The 27,637-nt window shown below is 43.1% G+C and overlaps 1 protein-coding gene across 4 annotated transcripts in view; it reads left to right on the plus strand.

Moving 5' to 3' along the window:
* Nucleotides 1–571: 571 nt before the first annotated feature.
* Nucleotides 572–27,637, plus strand: part of TMEM241 (transmembrane protein 241) — a 99,408-nt gene continuing 72,342 nt past the window's right edge. For all 4 annotated transcript variants that reach the window (XR_010378671.1, XR_010378670.1, XM_031439075.2 and 1 more), the window contains exons 1-5: nt 572–723; nt 2,437–2,483; nt 7,787–7,864; nt 17,055–17,136; nt 25,743–25,820. Coding sequence is in view for 2 of the 4 variants with exons in the window: in XM_031439075.2 (XP_031294935.2) it covers nt 652–723; nt 2,437–2,483; nt 7,787–7,864; nt 17,055–17,136; nt 25,743–25,820 (357 nt within the window). In the remaining 2 variants the exon portion in view is untranslated. The remainder of the gene's footprint in view (nt 724–2,436; nt 2,484–7,786; nt 7,865–17,054; nt 17,137–25,742; nt 25,821–27,637) is intronic.

Below are 27,637 nucleotides of genomic sequence, written 5' to 3' on the forward strand. Positions count from 1 at the left end.
CAAAGCCTAACTAGGTCAGTTTTCCACCCTAGAGGCTAGGAATAGTCGCTGTGCTTGAAACTCTACTTTTTGAAGGATTTCTTACTTTAAGGAAATTTCAAAGCAATTGGATTGACGTCTCCTAAAGGAAAAATTATTCTCGTTATAGTCCCTCCCCGCCCCCCCCATCCTGGCCTTCCTTTAAAATAGCATTTATTGTTGTTAGCTTTTAAGGTGCCATTTGCAAAAATAATACAGACTGAATGTAGAAAACAGAATTCAGTAAAGCACAAACAACAGTCTGGTCCACCGGTTGGAGCCAATATTCGTAAACTTTTCTCTCTAAATGCTAATTGAGTGTTGTGGACTGTTTTGTCAACTGCCTTTTTCCCCCTCCTCTACCATTTTCTACTTTTTTACAAGGACAACGGTCCTCTCTTGCTCTCCACAGGGTCGCAGCACTGGCACGTTGGCTGCCGCCCCGCCCACCGCCCGGCTGCAGAGCCTGCTGAAGGGCGGCCCCTTTAAGAGGCAGGCGCAGGGGGCGGTCCCCGCGCCGATTGGCGGAGCTCGCAGCCACGTGGCAGTCCTGGCCGCAGCGGCGGTGGCCCGGCTCCGGCGGTGGCTGTGGGGCTCCCGGGGGGGTCCCCGGGAAGGAGCGCAAGTTGACAGATGTACATGAGGAGGTGCCTGGTCGGCCTCACGTTTTGTATCTGCTACTTGGCTTCTTACCTCACGAACAAGGTGAGGGGGGCGGGCGCGGGGTCGTGAAGATTGGCAGTGGGGGATCTGAGTTCCCAAATCGTACGCGGAGCAAATGCTGCCTCCAGATTTTTATCTGATTTGTTGCTGATGATGACGGAGAAGACGACGACTCTCTGTACGATGCTTTTTTAGAAATAGGTTTGTTGGACAGTACTGTCCCCATTTATCGTCCTGTAATGCATTCTTTACATTTCCTGGGAAGCCAGGTTTTTTGACTGGTGAATTCTCAGGAACTTAATTTTGGGATATGTGGACTACTTTTTAGGGAAAGAAAAAAACAACTGGCTCCTGTTCCCTCGGAGATGAAAGAGTAGGAGAAGGAATCAGTCACATCCTGCCTCCTCTTCTAAACACGCCCCTGCCTCAGAACCCCACAAGATTCCAGAAGCCTTTAAATAGGAGATATCAATCCATCTCCATTTCCGCCTCACACCACTGATTTCCAAACCTATTTTTACTGTCTCCATCCCAGGGACTTCCAGTGTATTCAAGAGTTTTTCGTGGAATTATTTAAAAAAATAAAATGTAAACTTAATTTTGTTTAAAGTGATGTTATAAAACCCTTTTGATGAAGAGGCAGAAAAGCAGTGGTACCATGTTTTTATTTTGTTAGGAGGGAGAAAGTGGCCTTGGATTTGGTACCATGCAGGGAAATGTTGGATCCCCATGGGCTACAGTAGGGCATCACCCCATCCTAGACTCTGGGAATGGACACTAAACCAAAGTGGTGATACAGGGCCCAGGACCACCTTTCCCCACTAAAGGCCTCTACTGCTCTCTCCCCACTCCCTTCCTGAGGAAAAAACCCTCTTGCTCTTTGCAAAAGAACTGTTAACAAACAGCATTTTCTTATACCTTCTTTCTTAATGTGAGTGGCTGTCTTCAGTATATTCGGAGGATGCCCCTGAACTCCGCTTCCACCTTGTCCAGTTAATTTTCAGTTATGGTGGTGGGCTTCTGAAGATCCAGTAGTACCACCTTTCTGGAAGGCAGTGATAACGTTTGCATCCTGGCTCAACCTTCTTGGCCTTTGGGACTTTAATCTCTCTAAACCTAAATTTTTGAATTTCAAGATGGGATTAAAAAGTCCTTTTCAAAGAGTAGTTATGAGGATTAATTGATATAATGTTCATAAGGAGGGTGGCCGAGTGCCCAGCATTATGATAAATGCTCTATAAGATAAGTGGTAGGTGCTCTAGAAGAAAGGAAAGGAGGAAGGGAAGACAGTCTTTTGCTTGTGGTACGACACAATAATGACTAGCTTTTAGCAGATTTGTTCTTTTCCTCATGGGACAGGTAGCTAAACTAAGAACATTAGTTGGTGGTAGACCTACTCAGGAATATATGAATTTGTGAAAACCTGGCTTTTTCATTTAACTATTCAAATTTGTCTAGCTAACCTGATGGATATATTGATAATGTTTCACTTTAAAAACAGAATGACCTTACTTTGTTTCTATATAATCATCAGAAAGGGCAGAGTAACAGGTCTTTCATGAAAACCCACAAGTCAAGTCTTTAGTATGACTTGGAAGGTCATTTTTTTCCCCAGTGTGTGATTTTTGGGAGGTATAAAGCCTTTTTTGAAACTTGAGTGTACTTATGTTTCTTCAGTAGGGATTACTTTGATTATATGGTTTATCAATTCACTATAATTTGAAAATGTCCATTAACCTGGTATTTGTTTTTCAGTATGTTCTGTCTATCTTGAAGTTTACCTACCCTACATTATTCCAAGGGTGAGTATCTTCTATGCTTTCTATACACGTTTGTGGGAAATATCCAACCAGCATCATTTAATGTCCTTTAAAATATTTTTAATGACTGCATAGATTTTTTTCATCAGATAGACATACTATTAATTTATTTAGCCATTCTATTAATGGCATTTAAATTATGTCCCATTTTGGGGGTATAAACACAACAATGTTATCAAACATTTTTTGCATTCAAATCTGCCAAATTTCTAACTATTTTTTGAAATAGATTCCTATATAAGAAATTTAGATAAAAGAATATGAACTTCTTTAGTATTCTTTTTGAATATTAACAAATTCTTTTCCAGCATCATTTTACCAATTAACAATGTTACCCAGTCTGTATATGAAAGTGTCTACGATGTTGTATTCAAACCACAACTGTTAACTTTTTTCCTCTCTCTGCTGATTTCATGAGCAAAAAATTTGTTTTGTCTTATCATTTCTTAGATGAAGTTGGACAGTTTTCTTCTGTTTATTACCCACTTGTATCTCTTTTTTAGTGAATTATCTATTTGTGCTTTTTACCCCTTTATTTTTACTAGGGTTTTCATATTTTTCTTATTAATTTAATTCTTTATATTTTAAGGATGCTAACCACCTTTCCATCATATTTATTGGAATTTCTTTTTTCAATTTGTTCTTTGCTGTTTTCATTTTGATTATAATTATTTTGATTATTTAATTTTTAAGTGACCTCATAGAAAATTCATTGTTTGAACATAGGAATGAAGCTGCAGAGAGAAACACAGAGGAATCCAGTGTGTGGTCTTGTGACTGGGGGATGCTATTGTTAGAAAAAAGATAGAAAGTAGTACAGGATCAGGTCTATAGTCTGGGCAGTGCAGAAGCAGCATGGAGTGCTCTGGCACTCACATTACCTTTTTCACCTCAAACTCTGCCCTCCCCCCAGCTTTAAAAAAATGTGTTTCTATTGATTGTGTCTTTTGTGATTGATACTATTGCTTTTATGTTTATTCTGCTCCATCACAAGATCATGTAGCTATTCACCTATATGTCATTAGAGCTTTTGTTCAATTTTTAATTATTGTCCATTTATTTTAGCTTATAGTGCAGTGTGAAGAAATCATCCCTCCCCTAATGGTTTCATTTATACTACCCTCATTATTTGTCAGTTTTTATGAAAAGAGGCTAGTGCTAAATTGTTTCAATTATTATAGCTTTTAAATATGTGGCAGAACACGCCATCCCTCATTCTCTTCTTCCTTTTTTTTTTTTTTTTAATATCACACAAATGCACACACAAAAAAGCAGATGTAGAGATCTTAATGTCAGACAAGGTTGAATTCAGGACAAAAAGAGTTAAGCAAGTGAGAAAAGGTGTATTATAATGCTAAAACATGCAGTTCAAAATGAAAAGACACATTACAATGCTGGAGCATGAAGTTCAAAATGAAAATAAAATAGTGATGAGTATCAACCAGCAAAACAACAGGGTATCATCATTTGACAAGTAAAAACTCTGGGAATTCTAGGGACAAATAGCAACATACTAGTATTAGGAGATAAATTTACTACCAGTTTTCCATGACAGATCAACTGGACAAACAAAAAACTAGTGTGTGTGTATATATAAATAACTAAATAATACAACTAATAGTTAAATATCAAACTCTGTATTTTGAAAATAAAGATTATACTTTCTTTTCAAATGCCCATGGAATATTAACCATGAATAAAAGATCAATTATTTACAAAAAAGTAGCAATTATACCATTCCAGTGCACTAAAACTAGATCTTCATACCAAAACTAAAAATCCCTACTTACAAATGGTTCTTGAAAGTGTAAAATGATAGTCTTCATTCATAAGAAAAATATAATATAAAATATATTTTACCAATAAGATTTGCAAAATAAAATTTCAAAATCTGATAACATGGCATTGATGAGGATGTAGAAAGCAGGTGCAGTCATACCTTGATCATGGGTGGCAAATTGGTAAAATATCTACAATTGGCACTTCGGTAGAATAAAGCAACATTGCAATGGTTTTAATCCTCCAATCCAGCAATTCTGCTTCCAGGAATTTACCTGAGAGATTTACTTGCATTTATGTACATGAAATATGTACAAAGATATACATGTGAACCATTGCAGCTTTTGTGACAGCAAGCATTTTTAAACAACCTAATTTTCATCTATACAGAACCAGTTAAATAAATGATACTGTATTCCTAATGGAATATCATTCAAACATTTAAAAAAAGGAAACTCTCATATATTAACGTGGAAAGGTCTTCATAATGCACTTGATGGGGAACAAAAGCAAGTCCATAACAGTCTATAACACTTCCATCATGTCAAAGTGTATGTATGGTTTTTTTATTAAAAAAAAAAAAAGAAACTAGTGAGAGTGGTTATTATAGGAAAAGATGGACACAATGCAGATAGTGAACAAGGGGAAGGAAGAAGGCTTTTCACCACTTTTTTATGAATTTTTGTTCTTTATATTATCACTAATTTGTAATTTTAGGTGAACTTTAGAATTACTTTGCCAGATAATAGTTCATGTTTCATAGCAAGTATTTCATACCTCATATTTCATAGCAAAACTTTAAAAAGTATCATCTATGGTTGTGTGTATTTCAGCCAACAAGGCTGGAATATTGCCTTCTCATTTTCAGATCCTGACTGTCCTTCACTTTTCTCCGGGAAGAGGGGCTTAGGGAACTTATATGTGGAAGGATGGTGTTTTCACCTGAATTGGCTTTTCCCCTCCTTGTAGAGGAGTCCGACTGAATGCACCTCCCTCAATAGAATGTAAGGTCTATAAAGGTCAAGAATTTAAAAAAAAAAATCTGTTTTGTCACTGGAGTATCCCCAATGCCAAGAGCCATGCCTGGCACATAGGAGGTGCATAGTAGGGCAGAATAACTCATTCTACAAAAATGTATCACAGGCACACTATGCACCAGTCACTTTTCTAGACACTTGGGCTACTTCAGTGAAGAAAAGAAAGACGCCTGCCCTCCGGAGCCTGCTTGCCTCTGTGTGTCCCTTCACTTTACCTGCCGTGAATGGTGTCCTCTGTCCCGTTGCCTGATTCAGAAACCTGGGCTATTCTTGATATCTCGACATCTAATTAACTACCAGGACCTGTAAAAGGCTTTAGAACCTGTCCATCTTCTGAATGGCCTCCTCCCGGGCCATTGTGATCTCTCAGATTCCTCTCACAACTCCTGCCTTGCTTCCTGCCCCCTAGTCTTGCTTCTCTTAACAAACATTCTCTCCCTTGTAAAAAAGAGGGCGCTTTCCCAAAGGCAAATGTGACAGTGGGCTCCCATGCTGCAGACCCTTCAGTGGGTCCCCAGTTTGAAGCCCCAGCTCCTCCATGGTTGACATGGCCTTTCATGGCCAGCCCTTCTTCTCCAGTGTCAGCTCCTGCCGCCCCCGCCTTGAGCGCTCACAGGCTGAGGTCAGGCTGGTTGAACTTACCTGAGAGGCTTTGAACGAGCCGTTGTCTCTCTCACCTGTGGGCCTTCGTCCATCCTGGGCTCCCACTTGGAACACGATTCAGATTTCCTTCACCTGGGAAGACTCACCAGCTCGCTAGGCTGGGTTAACCGCCCCGTGGGGCGGCTTGTGCTCCGGGTACTCTTCCTGTTAGGGCTTTCTCACACCGATTGTGACTGCTAGTTAGTTAGCTTACTTCCCACCAGACCAGGGTTTCTCAGCCTCGGCACTAGTGACATTTTGAGCTGGATCCTTCTTTGTCGTGGGGGCCTGTCCTGCATGTTGGGGGAATGTTTACTCTGCAGCATCCTGGCTCGTGCTCATCAGATGCCAATAGCAGCCCTCCTTTCCCCCACCTCCTTTTGTGACAACCAAAAATGTCTCCAGGTGCTGCCCTTTGTCCCCTGGGGGAAAAACTACATAATTGAGGTCCCGATGGAGGGCCTGACTCATATCTGTTTGCTCTGCCTGGCTGAGTCAGTGGGACATAAAACCTGGATCTTACAGGATGAACGAGTGTCCGTTCACCCAGAGAGATGGGAAGAACATTATGAACCAAGAGGGCTGCGTGTGCAAACTCTAAGAAATATCAAATGGCCTGGCACAGTGCCAAGGCTGTGGGCTGTTCAGTGTGGCTGGAATGTAGCTGCCACCAGCAGATGGACAGGAGCTGACCCTGGAGGGGGCGGGTGCAAGTCCCGGAAGGCTTGCATGTCACACGCAAGTGACTTTATCCTGTAGGCCAGGGGTTCTCAGCTGTCATGTCACAACACACGGGTGTGTTGTAACCACCTCCGAGGTGAGGTATCTCAAGTCGTAAGCAGAAATAAGGTGTTGACATTTATGAATGACTCACTGAAAGTAAAAAAGCAATTAGTGTGAAACAGGATAAAGTTTTGCCTGCCTTACCCGTCACTCATGTGGCGTTTTGCTATGCTTTTTGTAGTGGGCAGGGGAGGGATGTTTATCTTTTAACGTGTGCTCCCCCTATACTCTGCACGGGAGGACGTGTGTCTCACATGAGCTCCATGACCCCAAGTGTGTAGGGGCAGAAAAGAGGCTGAGGGCTGCTGTGGGAGGATCAGCCCTTTTAAAAATAAGGAGCATGATTCAGTTTGCATTTTAGAACAAAACCTTTGGCTGTGAGATGGAGAATGGAAGGTACAGGGCAACCCTGGAGAGAGGGAGGCCAGTGAGGGGACTGTTGCTGTGTTCCAGGTGTGAGGTGATGAGTCTGAATTGGGAAGAGGGAAGGAGAGGGCGGCTTCGGGTTTCAGAGTTGTTATGGGGATAAAGTCAATAGGATTTTGTAAGTAGATGAGGGAAGTGATGGCAGAGGAGGGCCAGGATGACATCCGGGTTTCTTGTTTGGCTGATTAGGGATGGTAGAAGGATGCTCAGGATGGGGAGGGGGAGGTTTAAGGTCATGCTATAGGCGTGTTATCATTGGGAGCTTGTGGGGTCTCAGGGTGGCCACATCCTGGTGAGAAGGAGGATTTGGGAATCATCAGTGTAGAGATAATGGAGAAGTAAGTAGTGACTGTGGGAGAGTTCGTTCAGGAAAAGTCTAGGATAAGAAGAGAAGACCATCAGTATCAGCTCTCAGTGATACGGCTGGGCTCGAGGGAGCAGGAGAGGTTGAGAAAGAGGGATCTAAGAACTGGGATGATAATGAGGAGAAAGTAGGAGACAGGAGTTATAAGAAGGATCGGATGCATGTATTTGTGTCAGGCAGACAGATCTAATGGGGCTGGATGGCGTTTGAGACCACGGAGCTCTTAAATTCACATTGGCCTGGATTCTTCTCAGGTGGCAGACGCTGATTGGTGGACTTTTGCTTCATGTGTCATGGAAGCTGGGCTGGGCGGAGATCAACTGCAGTTCAAGGTAGGACCACCCCTTCTGTGCTTGATACATGATTCACAGTTTGCTTCCTCTTATATTGTTTAACTGATGGTGTTACATTGGGAAACACGGATGTTTGTTTGAGTTGTTTGATCTCTTAATTCCCTTCTAACCTTGAGATTCAATGATTTTATAATCAGATAGAACTCAGTAATGTTTTCCTGGTTAATGATGCCACTAATGTATATTAAAATTAATTGCAATATATAATTTAAAATGCTGTATTAATTTGGTTATGTTTTAGATCATAGGGCCCCTATGAATAAGTTATTAAATCAGCTTTAATTTTGGGGGGGTAAATTTTTGAATTTGCAGTTATTTCCTGCTTATGGAAAAGTTAGAAATAGCACAGAGAATTCTCATACCCTTTACTCAGATTCCCCAATTATTATTTTACCCTGCTTCTCTTATCACTGTCTCTTCACACACACACACTTTTTTTTTCTGAATTATTTGAAAGTTGCAGATTTGAGAGTAAGATACCTCTTTTCTTTACTTATAACTTGTATTTCCTAAGAGCTAGGACATTCTCTCACATGACTACATCATTATCAAAATGAGGAAATTAACATCGATACAATACTATTATCTGTAAACCATACTCATATTTTGCCACTTTTCTCAATAATAGTCTTTATAACCCTTCTCACAAAAATTCTGATCCAGAGTCCAATTCAGATCACAATTAGCATTAGTTGCTATGATTCTATTAAGACAGCTTTTCAAATAGATTTAAAAGAAATGTCACAACAAGTTTATACTGTATAGCACAGGGAACCATATTCAACATCTTATAGTAACTTATGGTGGAAAAGAATATGAAAACAAGTATATGTATGTTCCTATATGACTGAAGCACTATGCTGTACACCAGAAATTGATACAACGCTGTAAACTGACTATACTTCAATAAAAATATACATACATTAAAAAAATGTCAAAGACCATGACATTTTTCAGCCAAAGTTATAATCTGAATTGGCTATCCACTCCTGCCTCACCTGAATAAATTCCATTGATTCTTTGAGAACATCGTGCCTTGCCTGAAATTATGCATAAAACGAAGAGAAAATGAAGTCAAGGTTTACATGAATAAGGTAAACATCCCAACTAAATGATCAGGCCAAGCCATTTGCCTTGTGATCCAAGTTATCTGCCCAACTTCTCCATGAGTCAGATTAACTACTTCATTGCTAAGTTACCCCTTGGCCTGGCACTCTGGAGAAGCTTTGAGAACGAGTCCAGTATAAATACTAATAATTTTGGCTTCTCCTGCAAATACATAACTAGAGAGCAAAACACTGGTTTAAGAGGCTTTACAAAGGAGAGTCCCTGGGAACTTGGGTTTGGATTCACTTTCTTGACCCAATTAACATCCTGGTCCATATTCTAAAAGAATATCACACGAAGGATGCTTACTAATCCAAAGGAGCAGTTCATTAAGTCAAAAATTTGCATTTCCATGGTATGGAATCCTCTACTTAATAAAATATACTTTTGGTATTTTACATGTGATACCAAGTGCAAGTCTTACTTTATAGTTTGTTGTTATGGTGGATAGTTCCCTAAGAACTGGGTCTTCATTCAAAAGAACATGAGCCCTGAATTCACAAGGCCTTTGATAGTTCTAATATTCAGTTAAATAATGAAGCATTTTGACCCCAAGTAGTTGAATGTATTTCTCTGCAGAAGCAAGAGAACTGGCTGTCAGATTTTGGACTGAGGTCCATCGGTGCTAATCAGCTTGGGTCTTCTGCTCTCACAGTGACCCTGACTTTATCTTATGATTTCTGATGTGAAGTATTTACTTATTAATAATGGTCTTTTAAACATTACTTTAGTTATGTTTCCTTAAAAGCAATGCCATTGTTCATACGGGAACTTTTTTTGTAAGTAAAATATATGTAACAAATTTATCATTTTAAAACAATTTTTAAGCATATAGTTCAGTGGCGTTAATTCACAATATTGTGCAGCCATGACCATCATCCATTTCTAGAAATTTTCATCATCCAGAACAGAAACCCTATACCCATTAAATAAGAGCTCCCCTTTCTTCCATCCCCCAGCCCCTGGTCAGCCTCTTTTCTAGCTTCTGTCTCTATGAATTCACCTATTCTAGGCACCTCGTTTAAATGGGATCATACAGTATTTGTTTTTTTTTTTGTGACTGGTTTATTTCACTTGGCATAATGTCTGCAAGCGTCATCCATGAAGTAGCATGTGTCAGAATTTCCTTTTTTAAGGCTGAATAATATTCCATTGCGTATGTAACACATTTAGTTTATTCATTCATCCATTGATGGCATTCTTCACACTTAATTGCTTTTTTTTTGTGGGTGGAGGAGGGGGAATGACTAGTCAAACCAGGTAAAGTAAAAAATTCTCAAGATTCTTTTCCTGGAAGAAGTGGTCCTAGACAGAGAAGTTTGAGACCCACTAGACAGAGCTGGCCCTTGAATTCGCATGATGCTAGGTGCCACCCATCTCGGAAGATCCATGATAGTATCCCTTTTTTGTCCCCTTGCTCAATTTTCTAGAGACTTTTTCACTTCTGTCCCCTGGACTTCCTTTGGTGGTCTCACAGCCACACACATGGTGTCAGCTCAGTTAAGCTTCAGATCCCCGTGTTCTAGTTTGTAGTGAGTCTTGTGGTTCATAACTGCTGTCCCAGCTCAGGACTTCCAGTTACCATGTGCGCTCGGCAAAGGGGTGTTACCAGACAGATGGCAGCAAGGAGCCAGCACCAGTGTTCCTTCGTGTGTGCTTGGGCTGGGTCTGTGTTTGCTGTGACCATGTTTCCTGCTTGGCTTTGCTTTCTGATTATGTCACTAGAGAACCACAGCCCAGCTTTGCTGTGTCACCGAGCAGAGAGAGAGCAGAGCTCTACTGAAAAAGGAAGCAACAGCAGGAAGACGGTTTTGCATCCCCGACATCATCGTGGTTGGGGATTATAATGATGGGGCTGGAGGGCGAGCCCCAAATTGTTCCTTAATAGTAATCACCATAGAGAGCTCATTTAGACTGTCCTTGTAGGCTGGAGCACAGCAGAATCCCTGATTCCCCCTGGCCACGTCATGTATTGACACCACCAAGTGGCCCACTGGAACCATTCTCCTCCCAGGATGTTTGCCCAGCAACTGGTTGTTATCACTGGGTGTTGGGTGCTGCCCTGGAAGCCTCTGTCTTGAGAAAGACAGCCCTGGTTTTCAGCCACAAGCTTGTCATTATATGGTGGCTACTGCTGTTGCCAAGACATTGCAGAACATTGAAGTGATTTTTCTAGCAGCGTTGGAAGTCCTGTGCCGAAGCCTTTCTATAGTTCCGAAACGTGAGCCTTAAAAGCACATTGTGACCTGTTTCAGCTGACCGGACGTCTGGTAGCGCAGCACAGCGAGACCATGGCACTGTATTAGATTACAGAACCATGGCTGAGGACACTCAGGTGTGATTTCACTGGAGACTTTAGATGCCATCTGCTGGCTCCTGTACGACTAGGCTCCATATTTAAATAAAAACATTTTGATATATCGTGGGAGACAGCTTACTTGGTTCTTTTGCAACAGAGTTGGTTTGGAAAGCAACATAAAACCTTCACTATATCATGTGCATTTTGTATACTTTACAGCATTTTGGTAATAAAAAATGGAAAGGGTTTGTAATAAAAAATGGAAAGGGTTTGTCAGATTGTGAAAATGAAAATAAATTAAATAAATAAATACATACATAAATACATTTTGAAAGTAATCTTTAACCTACTTACTACTTTTTATCCACTATATATAAGAGAGAAAAATTGACTCTCAACATTTTCAGATATGAAAAATTCTAAGTTAAAAAAACCTGTGCCATAATACCTTTGTGACCAGAGATTTCTGACAGATAAAGAACCCCTCACCCCTAAATTTTCCATTGAGAGTCTTTGCTGGAGAACCATAACTACTGCTTTTGATAAAACCTCCAAATTAACTCAGCCCAGTCCCTAAATAAATGAGCCAGTCAATTCGGGACACAGTTGTACTTCTTTTTAATGATTGGTTATTTATTGGTTTTTAAGTGAGCTAGCCCACCTTCATCAAAGCTACTGGTGGTTAGAATTTCCCAAATAGTGTTGTAATGTATTGATATTTCCTTTTGAGTGACTCTTGTAGTTTTATGAAAAGTCATCTTTGCTCACAGAGGAAAGTTAGCACTCAGATTCTTGTGTTTTTGTTTTTCTTTCTCATTGTTTTCTCTCCAGAAGAATGCCTTACATATATATGTATGTGTTAGAAATTACTTTTTGTGAATAATAAAACCAACTTTCAAAAATTCCTTAGGAAACACGCTGAGAGCCACTGAGGGGATATAATAGTGAATAGAATCTGGTTGGTGTTGACATGGCGCTTGGGTGGTACCTGAGAGGCATCCCAGAGGCCAGGATTGGTAAAGGGACAGGGTTTTTTTTTTTTCCAGCTTTATTGAAGTATCATTGGCAAATAAAATTTTAAGTTATTTACAGTGTACATTGTGGTGATTTGATATACGTATACGTTGTGAAACATTCACACCATCTAGTTAATTAACACATCCATCAACTCACATAGTTATCTTTTTTTTTGTACGAACGTTTAAGTTCCACTCTCTTAGCAAATCTCAATTATAAATACAATGTTATCAACTGTAGTCACCATATTACACATTAGATCCTCATGGGATACATTATTCATCATTCATGAATAATCAATGTACATTATTCATCTTGTAGCTGAAACTTTGTGCCCTTTCACCAGACTCTCTCTGTTTCTATGAGTTTGACTGTATTAAAAAAGATTCCACATATAAGTGATACCATGCAGTATTTGCCTTTCTCAGGACGGGGATTTTTTTGACCTTTGATGCCTGCAGGGCATGCCCACACCACTCAGTGCATAGGAATCTGCTGAACTCACGGTTTGTCATAGACCACATTGTGTATAGCTGTCCCTCTGTGTCCATACAGCCCTTTCTGACCTCTTAAGTCAGTGGTATGAAGTGTTAACCTCCCAGACCGGAGATCAAAGGTGTTATGTCTTGCACATTGGCTTGAATTGGCAGTCCCTCATGGACTGTGCACGGGCAAGGTGCTTGAACTGGGTTTTCTTTCTCATATCTATTAGAAATGAGATGTGGACCTCTTCTATCCTGGCTCAGTTGTTATTCGGGGACCTGAGTGACCTCTATTTCTTTTTCTTTTTTCATTTTTGGACTATGTTTCTTAGTACTAACATCTCTGTTCTGTGCCATCCCGGCTGCCTGTCTCCTAAACTCATTTAGCCGCACATCCAGTCCCGCTCCTCCCCCGGATTGGGGTGAGGCGCCCGAGGGTGCCGCAGCTCGTAAGTTCCAGACGTTGGGACCCAGGCTGCCTTACTCTAAATCAGGGGTTGCAAACAAGAACAGGAGAGGAAACATTATAGGCTTTATGGGCCATACGCTCTCTGTCACAACTACTCAACTCTGCTGTTGTAGTGGAAAAACAGCCATAGACAAGGTAAACAGACAGGTGTGGCTGTGTGACAATAAAATGCTATTTCAGCAATAGGCAGCAGGTGGGACTTGGCCTATAGGCTGCTGTCTGCTAACTCCTGCTCTGAGTGATCCTCGGTGAGACACAGTGTCAACAAGGGTTCTTGGGTTCAAGTAATACTAGGGCTGGACTTTGTCATGGGAGGATGGCCCTCTCTGAGTCAGGGAGAGAGTAAAGATTGAAGGAGAAAGGTCTGAGAGGGCGTAAGACTCCTTGAGGACCATATCCACCAGTAATGGGCCAAAAAGGTGAAATCAGACATCTTCTATAAGCAGGGAGTTAATATATGCAGAAGTCCTTATAAACTGTAAAGTAAATACTGACTTTACAGTCATAAGGTGTGTTACTGTTTTAGGCGGTGCCAGTCAGTAGTCAACCTGTGAGCCCTGGTATCTTGGTCACGTGTTCTTTTCATGTTTGGAAACTGCTTCTGGGTCACTAGGTGTCAGCATCACTCTGAGAATTTTCAAGAATTCAGCTCAAGGATGCTGCCAGGCTCCCAGGAACAGATTAACTGAGTGTTTTCAGGGAGCAGATGTTCCCTCAATAATGCATGCTCTATTTGAAAAACAAGTGACTTAATTTAATTAGCCTTCATCTCAATAACAAGAGCTTTAAGATTTCATGCCAAGGGACTATTGTTAGCTTCTTGTAAAATGCTTCATTCATCAGGGTTCTTAGGGATGGTGGCGTGTGCACAAGCAAAAAGACAGAAAGTACACACGATGCAGAGAAGATGCAACGTTTGTGCTTATGAATCATATAAGACAAATTCCGTATCACCAGTGTGTTCAGAGCAAGTAGTTCTTCCATAGATCTCATCTACACACACACACACACAGCCCCCAATGGCTCAGCAGTTCCCCAGAGGCTCCTGCACCACAGAGACTCGAGATTCTGCCAGGACCTTCTCGGGATTTAACCCTGCCTTGCTTCCTTTGATGGCACATAGGACAATGAAAGATTAAACCAGTACAGGAGACACAGGTGGTGCCACCTTATGAATTAAAGGTGGAGAGGAGGTGCCCTGGTGGCACGTGCCTCGTTTGTTCCTTACCTGCAGGCCCAGGCTGCTGGCTGTCCTGGAATCCTGCAGAGTTAGAGCTGCAGCGGAGGGCATCTCAGTCAGCTCAGGCTGCTGCCACAAAATACCTTTAGTCCAACTAGACCCATGTGTATTTTTTCTGGTTAAAGCTATTCCTTTGTATTTTAAGGCAGAGGGGTTAAAAGCAAGATGTTCCCTGTTTCCTTTCTGTCATGACCGCGGCCACTCGGATACCTGGATGTCTCTTGGAGTAGATGCGTGGCAGGAGTTTTCCTTGTTTAAGAGGGAGAGGAGCACACGTGTCTGGGGCCTCACTGACCTTAATTCCAAAGTCCTGGGCCTGCCGCAGCTGGGCCGGCTGCTGTTCCACTCGGTGCCCGCCCGCCTGCCTCTCTGCAGCGTGGGCTCTGGGCTTCCTTCTAGTGCCCTGTGGGCCACAGGCCTGGATCCTGTCTCCCTTGACCCTGGATGTCTAGTGCGAAAGCCTTTTCCTAGAAGAGTGGCAACTGGCTGATGTTAGCTTGACCTGTTAGGATAGAGACTGGCATCTTCCATCCTCTGTTCACACTTTTGTTGGAAGTGCAGATGTCCGATTGCAGCAGGAGTAGTCATAACAGAATATTCTCAGATAATTAGCTACGTGGTCTGCTCCCAGAGCAAAATCACATTGTGTTTGCAGCTTATTTATTTATATGTCAGTGTCTCCCATTAGATGATGAGGTTGTCAACTGAAATAAAGTGCACAACCTAAGAGCTGAGAGTTGTTTTATTCAGCGGACTTCTGAGGACTCGAGCCTGGGAGGCAGCCTCTCAGATCGCTCTAAGAGACTGTTCCAGAGTGGCTAGGTCGAAGCCAGGATACATGAGTTTTTGCAACAAAGACCAGGTAGTCGGATCATCAAAAGATTACTATTAATTAGAGAAAACCAGATATCTCAAGTTAAGGAATTTGGCACTTTTCTATGTTTGGGAAGGTATGAAGGTCTGGGCTCACTGAAATCATTCCTTTGATGTGCACCTAGCTATTTAGGGCCAGTGTCCTGTTCTTCCACCTCCTGAGTGCCCTTAGCGTGCACAGTTGGGGGTGGCTGCAGAAACCGGCTGCCCTCTTCTCCATATCCTGGGTTCCCTCCACTCGCTGCAGGGGCAGGGGGAATGGGTGAAAGGTTGAGGGGGTGGCGGTAGCAACAGAAGACTTGATGGCCACAGCATTCTTTGTTTACTGATACAGCTGGCAGTATTTTTCATTCACAAGGTCCTTGAGGGTAAAGGGTGAGAGGGGGTTGAAAGCACGGTTTTGAGTCAGACCTGAATTCAGATGGTGGCCTTGCCGTTACCAACTCTTCTGACCAGAGACAGATTACTTCAACTCTTTGTGCCTCCCTTTCCTCATCTCATACGACAGGGATAATAATAAATAATACTTTCCTCGTGAGATTGTTGTGCAGGTTTTAAAAAGATCCCAGCGTAGGAAACATTTAGCTGGTCTGTAGCGAGGGCTCAGAAAATGTCCACGACGATGCTGCTTTTAATATTAACTCTAGTGCTGGGAGCACCTTGCAAGTTGCTATGAGTTTGGGCTGAATGCATGTATACTAGAAGTAGGGTTCGGAGGCCTTACTAGAGACTAGAAGTGTTTTCATGCCTGGTTCCCTGGGAAGTTGTACAAATGCAGGTCTGATGAGGGATGGAGCATCTGCCATGCTAATAAAATTGACAAACAACATTTCTGGAACAGGCTTCATCCCAGGAGAGCAGTTCACTGAGTTAGTTGGAATTATTATTTTATATCCTGCTGGAATGGTTTCATTAATTTATATCTATTATTAGAATGACTCCGGGAACTTGAATTAGAGAACCAAACGCATTTGTAACTGATGAAGGAAGCAAGTTGCACCCTCGGTGATATGTACTCTGTGTACAGAAACTGGGATTTTGCTTTTCTTAAGGAGATCAAAACTGTGTTGAAAACCAGTTCTTGGTGTGGCCACAATTGAATCAAAGAAACGTGCCCTCCAGAAGTCCTTAGAGAGTCCCTGAACTGGCATCTCAGGTTAATGGTTGAGGTTAATGGTTGAGGCTCAGCACGTGGCCACCTGGCTCAAAGACTCTCTTCAATTCCGTCCTTTGACACTGTGGTTCTGTTCGTGGTTCCATAAAGCTGTTTGATACATTGCCTAGGTAACCAGCCTTTAAAAATTTTTTAAAATAATTTGGCATGGATTCAAAGCCTTCAGCTACTTAAATTCTGAAGAATGCTGTTCACTTCCCCCTTAAAAAAAAATCAGACCTCTTCTCTCTTCCAACCTGCAGGAAGCCCTTTCCTTCTCCAGCTTACCTGTGCCCGATGGTGGGATCAGTAATACCATGTGGTTGGCCAAGTGATGAGCTGTGGGCAGGATGGCTTAGTAAGCCTCCATCCCTCTCAGTGATACAGACCAAGTCATGCTTCGCAAGTCACCCAGGGATGTTTCGACAACCCGGGGGCTATATTTGGTGAATGGGAAGGGTCATACTTTCCAGCGGGGTCTTTTGGACATAAGTAACAGAAGTGTTATGGTCTCTTTCCCTGTTTCCAGATCTGCTGTTTTGACGTGGCTTCCTGCTTCGGTGCTCTTTGTGGGTGTGATCTATGCTGGTTCCAGAGCGTTGTCTCGACTGGTAAGTGGTTAGAGGTTTTGGAGGGACGGTCCCTCTCTCCTCTTCCCCTTCGCCTTGTCACTTGTTGTGTCTCAGATCAACAGAAGACGAAGCACCAGCTTTAGCGATGGTACAGCTAGATGTGGAGCCTCCTCTCCTTGAATTGTAGATAATCAGATAACAGGGAAGGCTCAACTCGTTTTACAAAGTGGAGGGGCACAGATGGAGATGCAGGAAGACAGGGTAGTGATATTTGTGGAGCCTGCTGTATCCTGGGCCAGCCCGCTCTGCCTAAATGCAGCCAGTCCTTGAGAGCAGGGACAGGACGCTCTGTCTGCTCTTTGCTTCCTGGGAACTATGACTCTGCCCATGGGTACCAGTAACGCGGCCTGGGGCATGCTGGACTCAGTCGTGGGTGCACATGCTTGGTGCAGCATTGATGCCCAGGACATGGGAACGCTCGTGAAACAAGCATCCATTCTGTCCTCCCACCCCAGCCTCTGGGATTGAGCTCCTCAAAGGAGGGGACTGTGAAGAGTAAATTTTTTCCAGTTGCATTATATATTATATGGAACTCCAAAAATTTAGTTATTGTTCCGTCAGAAGAGAATCCATAAATATCACCATTGACCAGAAACTCAGCACATAACTTAAAAATCAGTAATGGTAGCAATGCCTCTTCCAATTTATACCCGAATTGCTAACTGTTTTTATCTATCAGAAAATGATTGTGTTCTGACGTTTGAAAAAAATGTGAAAATTTCAAACAGTTTAGTCTTTTACTGTAAAGATTGTTGTTATGTTGGCCCCTTAGATCTCGGCTATGAAAACAGTAAAAACAAACAAAATCTGCCTCGCTAGATAAGAATAGTGTTATTGGGACAACTCCAAAGTTGCCAGATAGCAGTTGAGAATTAATAGTGGTAATTTCGAAATTAAATCATCATTTTTCTTTCATGATTCATAAGCTTGAGTAGATGGGATGATGTGTGCGATGAGGGAGAAAATGGCCTGGGTGGACCTAAGAAATGAACCACAGTGCGTGTTGATACTGAGCCCAGAACAAAAGGCGGGGCTGGCTCTCTGTCTGCCCTCTGGCCGGCAGGGGGAGCTTCCTCTCCTAGAGCAGAGTATAGTATGTGATGTGAAAAACAAAACAAAACAACAGCAACAACCATCTGTTGTTATTGAAAGACTTTAAAAAAATTTTTTATAGGATCTGGATAGTTATGGATGCTAGAATTTTGAAGTTTGAATAAGTAAGGTGTTGTGCTAGTAATAATACTGTTTTTTTGTTTGTACAGTGCTTTTTCATATGTTTCCAGAATGATTTCCATTCTGTGTGATTCTCACAGTCACCTAACAGGTGAAGCAGATGTTAATCACCTGACAGAGGAAGGAACTCAGGTGTGGGAAGTCTTGGTAACCTGCCTCTAGTCCCAGAAAATGGTAGCTCTTCTGACTCCCCACCTTTTGCTTTTTCAGATTTGTCTCTTTAGGATTAATGTTTATGAATTTTAGAATGAGCCTAGGGTATAGTAGTCATACCTAACTTGATACTTCTGTATGCAAGTGTTAGAAAGCTCACCAAATGCGCTAAGCAAAAGGGAAATTTCCTGGTTCACATTAACGAAAAGTCATAGAAACTGCTTCAGGCATGGCTTGATCCAGAGGTTCCAGTGACCTACTTAGAATCCTTTCAGTTCTGCTTTCTGTCTTTGCTTCATTTCACAGCCAGGCTCTCCCCTCATGGGTGTTGTTGACTCCAGGCTTACTTCCTCACAACTTTAATGGAACAAGACTGTCTTCCTTGTAGCTTCTACATGAGTCCCAGGCTTAACTCTGATTTCATCAGTCAAGGCCACTGCCCATCCCAGATCTAAAAGCTGACCAGGAAGATGGAATTATGCTGATTGGCTGGCCCTGAATCATGACCATTCACTGTGACCAGAGAGACTCAGAGCACTGTTTGGCCAGCCCCAGTCATACAGGATCCCCACCTGGACCCATGACTGAGAAAGGGTGAGTCAGAGTCTCAGTATTGGGGCTTTACCAAAGGAAGGGATAGGGAGACTAGGCGGCCAAAAACCACTCGAAAGTCCATTGTAAATGTCAGTCTGGCAGTCTCCGGCAGATGGAGAGGTCTATGACCTGGAACAGTGCTTCTCAAAGTGTGGTCCACAGGTAGTGGTGTTCTGTGAGCTCCCTGTTGCTTGTCTGTAAGGAGATTGTGCCAGAACGCACATCAAGCCTGGCACTAAAGAGACTATTTAGTTGAGCTGACACTTTTTAAAATATTTATTTATTTTATTTGGGGGGGGGGGAAGGTCATTAGGTCTGTTTATTTATTTTAGTTGTTGTTGTTGTTGTTTTTTAATGGAAGTACTGGGAATTGAACCTAGGACCTCGTGCATGCTAAGCATGTGCTCTACCACTAAGCTATACCCTCCTCCCTCCACCTCAGCTAACTTTTTTTTTCCACAGCAAGACCTTTTGAAGAAGGAAGCAATGCACTGATTTACATTCTGAAGTGAGCTCCTGGTCTTCTGGGGATACCACACTTGAGTGGCCCTGGCCTAGAGCACAGACTCCTGCAAGTCTGCTGCAATTCACACTCTGAGAAAAGGGAAACCAAGTACACCTGCTTGCAGTGGGAGGCAGACAGAAAGGAGACACTTATTAGGGTTTGTTTTTTTTAATGAAATAACTCAACCCAGCATCTTTTCTTGGGTTTCTGAGGTTTTTGTTTTTACATAGTTGCTTAAAAATTTACAGAGTGGATTAAACATGAGGCACTCATACAGCTGGTGTTAGATAGAAAACAGGCGTCAATATGCTGGTGCCAAGCTGTCAGTTTCATGAATCCACAAGGAACTAGGGGAAAAGTGATCAGTTAAAATCCGTGGGTGTATTGTTATGCAAAACCCGAAGTTGCTCTGCTCCATAAAGACCTCCTTTATCTGACAAGACTTTGAAGCTCTGTTCTTCTGATGTGTGACTCCTGAGCGGAAGCTGATTTAACTCTGCAAAGGCAGGGTGGGGACAGCTCTTTATTGATTTTTCCACCTCAAACTCACAACTGAATGATAGAGTTAAGGGAAGGAGATTATTCTTGTGGTTGTCCATTCAGCAAATATTTATTGAGGCTCTAATACTGGAGGTTTAAAGATGAATAAGACCTGCTTCTTGACCTTGAAGAACTTCAAGGGGAATCCATGAGAGACACACAGCTCACCATGGGAACCGCCACCGTGAATATTCAGCGTCATTTATGTGCCAGGCACTTCCTAGTGCCGACCCTCATGACGTATCCAGTCGGGGTTAACTCTTCTCGTTTATAGATGGAGAAACTGAGATGCAAATTATTTGGCCAGTCGCCAAGCAGTAAATGTTAAAGCCAAGATGCCAGCTCTAGCCTGTCCAGCCATCATGGTTCACTTCCAGTGCTTCCCCTCCTTCCTTCCTCAGTCACAGCAACCAAAGGAGGTCAGCCCATCAAAACTGAGCGAAGAGGAAGGGAGAGAAGCTGCGTGTCCTCCCTTCTACTTGGGCTAATTCGGATCTGCTTCTCCAGCTTGTCCCACCCTGAGTAAGGTCACAGTGATGATGGCCGGTGGCATGAGTATCAGTCTTTGGAGGGACAGTACAACTTCAACCAGTCATTAATACTCTTATTATAATTTCCCTGCCAGAAGCCTTCTCAGCTGGACAGGATTGCCTCAAAGCCTGTGTGGGTGAGTGTTTAGAACAGACATGCAAATTCACACACTAGGGAGCTGGCTGGGGAGAGGCCATCCCAGGGTTGGTGATTTGGCTGCTCAAACCAAAATCTGCTGTCTTCTTGCTTAGGGTCAGCAGTCGGAAGTCTCTGCAAACCTAAAAGGAGGCGTCTTGACAGGCCTGGACTTGGTTTCTGACCCAGCACTTGTTTGTCAGGGTTTGTGTCTTCACGAGCACAGCATTCACTCAGCACATTGGAGGAGAGATTGGATGGGAGTGTTGGTGAGGAAACACACACAGATGATTAGACTTGTGTGGAGGAAAATTACTCAAGCAAACTGGAGCCCGTGGGTTCGCTCCTCCTTTGTTTGGCTCCAATGTCATGTAAGGGGTCTTGGAGCCTCAGGGAGAAGAACGCAGGGTTCATGTTGAACGGAGACCCTTCTCTGACGCTCCCTGTTACTGCTGATTAGAGACAGCTCTCCTCTTTCACGTTGTTTTCTTATCAGAGGTGATCAGAGTCCAATTGCAAGGATTACTTAAGGTGTGGGCTCAGAGGCAAAATAATAAGCCCCTCCTCTTATCTTCTTGCTCCGTCTGAAGATGTTTTCTGTAACCCTTATAAAATGACTTATTAAAACTGGGCTCTGAGGCGGAAAGTTCATGGCACTGGATTTAGCAGATTTCTCCGGGGCTAAAACCACTGCCCCCAGGTTACGTGGCTCCCTTCCACTCGGAACATTTATTTCTGGCATGCATGATTTTGATAAAAACTAGGCAGCCAACAGTTCAAAGGTACATTCTTTGGCCAGGGCCTGGCAAGCAATGATTCCATATTGTAGATGAAGGTCACATCCACATATTTAAAAATCACCCAAATTAATGGTAGGGTTGACCTTCTACAAAAATTAAGAAGCTGACCCAGGACTTGACTAAGGGAGTCATCCACACGCCTGCAGAGTAACCCCAGGCCGTGCATGTGGGCTGGGCCAGGATTTTCCGTGGAGAGCCGTTTTAAGTCAGTTCCAACACCTGAACAAATAACAATCAAGGCTTGAATATTTCACTCTGGGAAGCATGGGAATAATGAAGAATCTTGAGTAATAATTACCAATTTCTCTCAACAACCAGAGAAGAATTTTCAATGGTTCATGGATGAAATGTTGAATTTTAAGTGAATGGACTCTTAAGAATAAATTAGTTGCAGATTGTGCCCCTAAATGACTAAATGACTTGGACGGCAGTGTAGTTGACTATGGTCAATTACATTTTGTGTCAAAAATGATGATTTGGGCTTCACGATAGTTGATCTTGGGCCATTTTTCCTGATGAAAGATGGTGAGACCTTTTATTATTGTGTCTGGAGCCTTGACGATGTGGAGGAACATACTTGTTTTTCTTGTCTCTTTAGCAGAAAGCTAGCGTCTAGATCATCTAAAAGTGATTTCAGCTTATTAATGGGGAGGTTGAAAAAGAGAGCCAAGATATATCCCTCCTTTTTCTCATCCGTGTAATGGGGATGTTAATAGTATCTACCTTGCAGAGTTAGGATGATGATTAAATGTGTAAAAGCAGTCAGAACAAGGTCTGGCACATAATAAACATTCAGTATATCTTAGCTATTATTATGGTGATGATCATTTCTCAGAACTTCTATCTGATTTCACAAAATTAAGTTCTGTTGATCCTCACTCCATAAAGATAAAGGGCAGGTTTTCTAAAATAATCAGTTGCTGGGGGTCTCCTGAACTAATAACATAGTTCAGACTGGAGCTTGGTACACAGAGGTGGAGGCCAAGGGAAAATCAGTAATGAAAGTTGAAAACTGCCTTAAGATGATTTTTGATAGCTCTCTGGGGAGGCTGAATAAAAGTCAGTTGTAGGATTACTGTTTCTAGAACCTGCTAGTTCCTTAGTTGACAAATTGGCTTGAGAGATTCAGATTTAAAACTTCAGAGAAATGGAAAATATCCCTTTAAAAATGGCATAGCGTTTACTCCAGGTTCATCCATTTTAGATCATAGCATTTTTATTGCTGGGGGCGGCGGACTGGCAGGATTTGGAATACACGGTCGTATTGGTCTTTGCACAGTCGTAGGCCCAGGAGGTTTACACTGGGGCTTGCCGTAATTTGGGTCCTAAAACATCGAGGCTGGGAGCATGGGCTTTGCCATTAGACAGCCCTGGGTTGGAGTCATGGAGTCATACCCTGAATGAGCCCGGGGCTTGCAAGCAAGCTGCCTGATCGCTCTAAGCTTCAGTGTCCTTGTCTCTAAGTCAGGGTGGCAGCATCTGCTGTTAGAGTTGTTGGGAGAAGGTTTAAATGCAGTTGAAGCAGTTAGCACTGTGCTTAACATGTTGGTAGCTATTATTAGTAAACTTTAAAATCAATTCTGCACATAGAGATAGATCCTTTTCCAGAATCTGATCAGAGTAGGGCCTACGGAGATGGAGAAGCCTGTCCACGGTTTATAAAATTGAGAAAAGTAAGCCTCCTTGAAGTCTAGAATCAGGGTCCAGAGTGCCATGATCCCAGCCCTAAATCCAGTTCCCTTACTGGTTTTACAGTCAGGGAGGCAAAAGCGTTTAAAATCAGGTCTTAATTTTAAATAAATAGGATCCAGGCCACTCCTTCATTTTCATTGCCGTGGACCCCCTGTCCAAGATTTTCTGTGCTAGAAGAAAGACCTAGAAGTCCAGGGCCTGAGTTTTCCAAACATGGGCCTAGTGGATAGAGCCAGTTAAAGAAAACTCTTTAATAACCTTAAAACACATAAAAAATAGTTCAAAATATAAAAATTTAAGAGACATAAAAGCAGCACAAAAGGTAAATGAAAAACAGAAAGTGATTAAAATAGAATATGATTTTTAAAAGGAAAAAACAGTTTGAGTTGAGCTTTTAATGAAAAAGAGTACAAAATGTTAAAAAGGCAAGAAAAATGTAATGCAAGAACTCAGAATGAAATGAAACAGTGCAAGTTAGAGCAAAATACTGAAATAGGACAGAACTACAAAGTTCTAAAAGTCTTAAAGACAAGGTAAAAATATATCCTCTCAAAAGATAAAGAATAAATCCGTCTATGGACTTTGGTTGGAAATAATGTGCCCATGTATGTTCATCGATTGTACCAAATATGCCACACCGATAAGGGATGTCGAGGGTAGGGGAGTATATCTATGTGGGTGGCGAGGGCTATGTGCAAACTCTGTATTTTCTGCTCAATTCTGTTGTGAACCTGAAACTGCTCTAAAAGAATAAAGTCTATTAAAAAAAAAAAAAGAATAAATCCATCTTGAAGTGGGCGAGCAGCAGCATCTGGTTAAAGACTCAGTTAAGGGGCCTTGAAGCTGGAACAGTTTCCCAGCTCAGGGTCCTCCGTGGAGGCCACTGAGAGCGGGCTTGGTACCTGTTAATGTTGACAGCCTTCCTCGCAGTTTTCCATCATCCCTCCCAGTAGCTCCAGGTCGTAGGTATTGTTATCCTCATCCTGCAGAGGAGCAAACTGTCTGGATAAGTGCCCTGCTCCACTAGCAGATGGTGGAGCTGGAGGCTGAAGCTCAGGATGATGCCAAGACCCATGCGTATTCTCCATCCATTTCTGCTTTCCAGGAAACATCGCCATCATCAACAACAGAGACAACAGCAAAATCCCTGCCCCATAATCCTTCCCCCTCACCTTGTTAAGATTCTCTATCAAATTAGGAGCGACTGCTGTCCTGCCCCAACAGCCCAGCGCTAGTCAACATGCAGTGGGTTCTGTGTATCCTGATAACCCACTGGAGTGTGACATTTTTTTATGCCTTTTTCCACTCACCCTTTTTTTTTTTTTTTTTTTGGTACAGAGTTGATCCCAGTTATCCAAACATTTACCTCCATTCAGTCTCCTAAATATGCCCTTGCTGTGGCCACTTTTCTCCATCTTCACTGCCACTGCCAAGTTCAGGCCACCATCTTGTCATTCCTTGTATTCCAGTTTCCTGTAGCTGCGGTGACAAGTTACCGTGTACCTGGGTGGCTTAAAACAACAGAAATTTATTCTCTCCCAGTTCTGGAGGCCAGAGGTCTGAAACGAGTATCACCAGCTGAACTCAAGGAGTGTCAGCAGGGCTGTGCTCCCTCCGGAGGCTCTTGGAGAGAATCAGCTCCGTGCCTCTTTCAGCTTCTGGTGGCTGTCGGGTTCCTTGGCTTGTGACTGCATCGCTCCAGCCTCTGCCCCTGGGGTCTCCTCTGTGTATGTCAGGTCTCTGCCTCTCTCTTGGGAGGATACAAGTGTTTGCATTTAGGGCCTGCCTGGGAAATCCAGGGTAAACCCCCCACCTCCAGATTCTCAACTTAATCACATTTGAAAAGACCCCTTTTTACCATATAAAGTAACATTCATGGGTTCCAGGGATTAGGACGCAGCTGTGTTTTGGAGGGCTTTTTTTCAGTCTACCCAGTGTTGGGACAGAATACCTTCTCAGAGGAAGTGAAGCCCAATATCGAAATGAGAGCAGAATGATGAACTAGAGTGAGCCCAACAAAAAGAGACAAGGAGGCAGAGGAACACACAAGGGCCTGGCAGAGGGAGGGAGCAGCCTGTGTAGAACATAGTGTGGAAGGGAAAAGTAGGGAAGAGAAGGGTGGAGAGGTCATTGCGGGATGTGTCCTCTGCACCTGGCATGGTGCCCAACACACAGCAGGTGCTTAATAAATGTATATTGATGAGAATACTTGTAGGAGGGAGCTTCTGCAAAATGCTACAAGCAAGACCACTAATCCACGCGGAAGAGGTTTTGCTGGAGAGGAGTGTGTATGTGAATGCCAAAAGTTCCCACAGATCTTTATTTTTAAGCAGAAATCAAGAATTATGTAATTATGAGATCAAAGAAAATATTCTCATGCTTATTCTTTTGTTTTCTTTCAGGCCATTCCTGTATTTCTGACTTTGCATAATGTAGCTGAAGTTATCACCTGTGGGCACCAGAAATGTTTTCGGAAAGAGGTAAATGACAATGCAAAAGGCAAGTTTCACTTCCCTGGCTTGAAATTTCAAAGACGTGCTTTTTATTTATGGCCCAGATTAGCGTCTACCTTTTCCTGCCATCTGTTTCCAGTCAAGACTGCCTGACAGTGGTCACTAATTTCAAGGATCATGGTTTTGACATCCCTTCAGTTCTCCAGACATACATGGGGCTCCTTGTTCATCTGAACAGAGCTCAGCTCCAGGCCAGTGCTGAGCCAGGGCCTGGGGGTCTGAGGTGGAGTTGACTGTGGGCCTGGGGTTGGGGGGCATTCCCCTCACCGCATCCCAGCACCATGAGGAAATCTACGGCGAGCTTCCCACAGGGTGCTGCGAGCTTCAGCCCAACCCCGGGAGATCTGTTCTTCCCAGCCCCAGCTCTGCCTTACACCAGCTGGAACAGATCCCCTCACCTTCTGTGCTCCATGTGTGAAAGGGGAGGGCGACGTCACCCACTCAAGGAGTAGCTGGGAAGACACCATGCAGTGCAGGTGCTAACAAGCACTCCCAACACTTGCTGACTCACAGTAGGTGCTTTGTCCTCATTAGCTATGGTTACTAATGATATTAGTGGTGGTTTTTATTTGGTACCTCTTTTGGCAGTTCCTTTTTTCTTACATCTGCCTATTGCAGATGGATTCACATCAAAATGGCAGGGGGGAGGTGACCACTGGTAAGTCTGCTTGGAAGGGCCAAGGGCTAGATTTGAACCCAGTCACACTAACGGGCAGGAATTTTCTGGGTGGTCAGGGAGAAAGGGCATTCAGGCAGAGAGGAAGCCGCAGATGAAGGCTTGTGGCAGGGGCCGGTGGGTGTCCCTGCTGGACTGGCAGGCAGGCTGTGCAGAGTAGTGTTGGGAAAGGTCAAGCTCTGGAGCTAGCTCGCTGGGCCAGCCCCTGTGCCCTTGGGCAGCTGACCTAATTTCTCTGTGCCTCAGCGTCCTCATCTGTAGCTTGTAACCCAAGACTTCGCTAACCCGTAGCAAAATGAGGCCATACGTGTAGCGTGCTTAGACAGAGTGAGCAGCCCTTGGAGTGAGTCAGCTGAGCCAGAGTGACGGGAGCTACTCACCGTGACTTTTGGCAGGATGACTTTGGAGGAGTTATACTGACCCATTAGGAGCTGAGATGTCGTTGCGACTTATCAAGGAGTGATTTGAGGACCGAGGGGTCTGAGATGAATCCCTGACACGAATTCCTGGCTTGTTTCTGGAGCCCTGGTTGCAGGGGAGTTCAGTAATGAATTTATTGCTTGTTTTCACCCTCCATATCTCAGGTTCTGGGCTCCGTTAGTCAGAGGAGGTTAAAATAAAAAGGATTCTCTCCTCTGTGGAATGCGTGAACTCCTTCAGGCACTAAGTTGACTTCCTGCCCAGTAACTGAAGCCCCCAAGCAGCTGCTGGTGAACATGTTACTCGTGGAAGAGTTGGAGCACCCTTTTCCATCCTCTCCGTTTCTACTTTTTCTCCGCATCCTGGAGATGTTGGCTATATTTAGCTCAGAATCTTTCAGAAATTCATTTTCCCAGGATGGGAGCAATGATCCAGGTGTGAGTCAGGTCACCTCTGGGTATCATCCTTTCTGTACTGAAGGGACGTGTGTCCCCACCAGGGGGCAGTGGAGTCAATGTTGGCTTTGCCTCTGGACTCTGCTGAGACAGGTTCCACAAAGATGAGAGATGACATATAAAAGATAAAAAGGATCTGAAGTCGAGAGCCACTGCTTTGTACACGCACATCATGCCTTTTATTACAAAGCAAATTGGATTATTTAGTCACACATGAAAACTTAGGGTAGCCT

This window comes from Camelus dromedarius, chromosome 32 (genome assembly GCF_036321535.1).
Source record: "Camelus dromedarius isolate mCamDro1 chromosome 32, mCamDro1.pat, whole genome shotgun sequence".
Classification (NCBI taxonomy): domain Eukaryota; kingdom Metazoa; phylum Chordata; class Mammalia; order Artiodactyla; family Camelidae; genus Camelus; species Camelus dromedarius.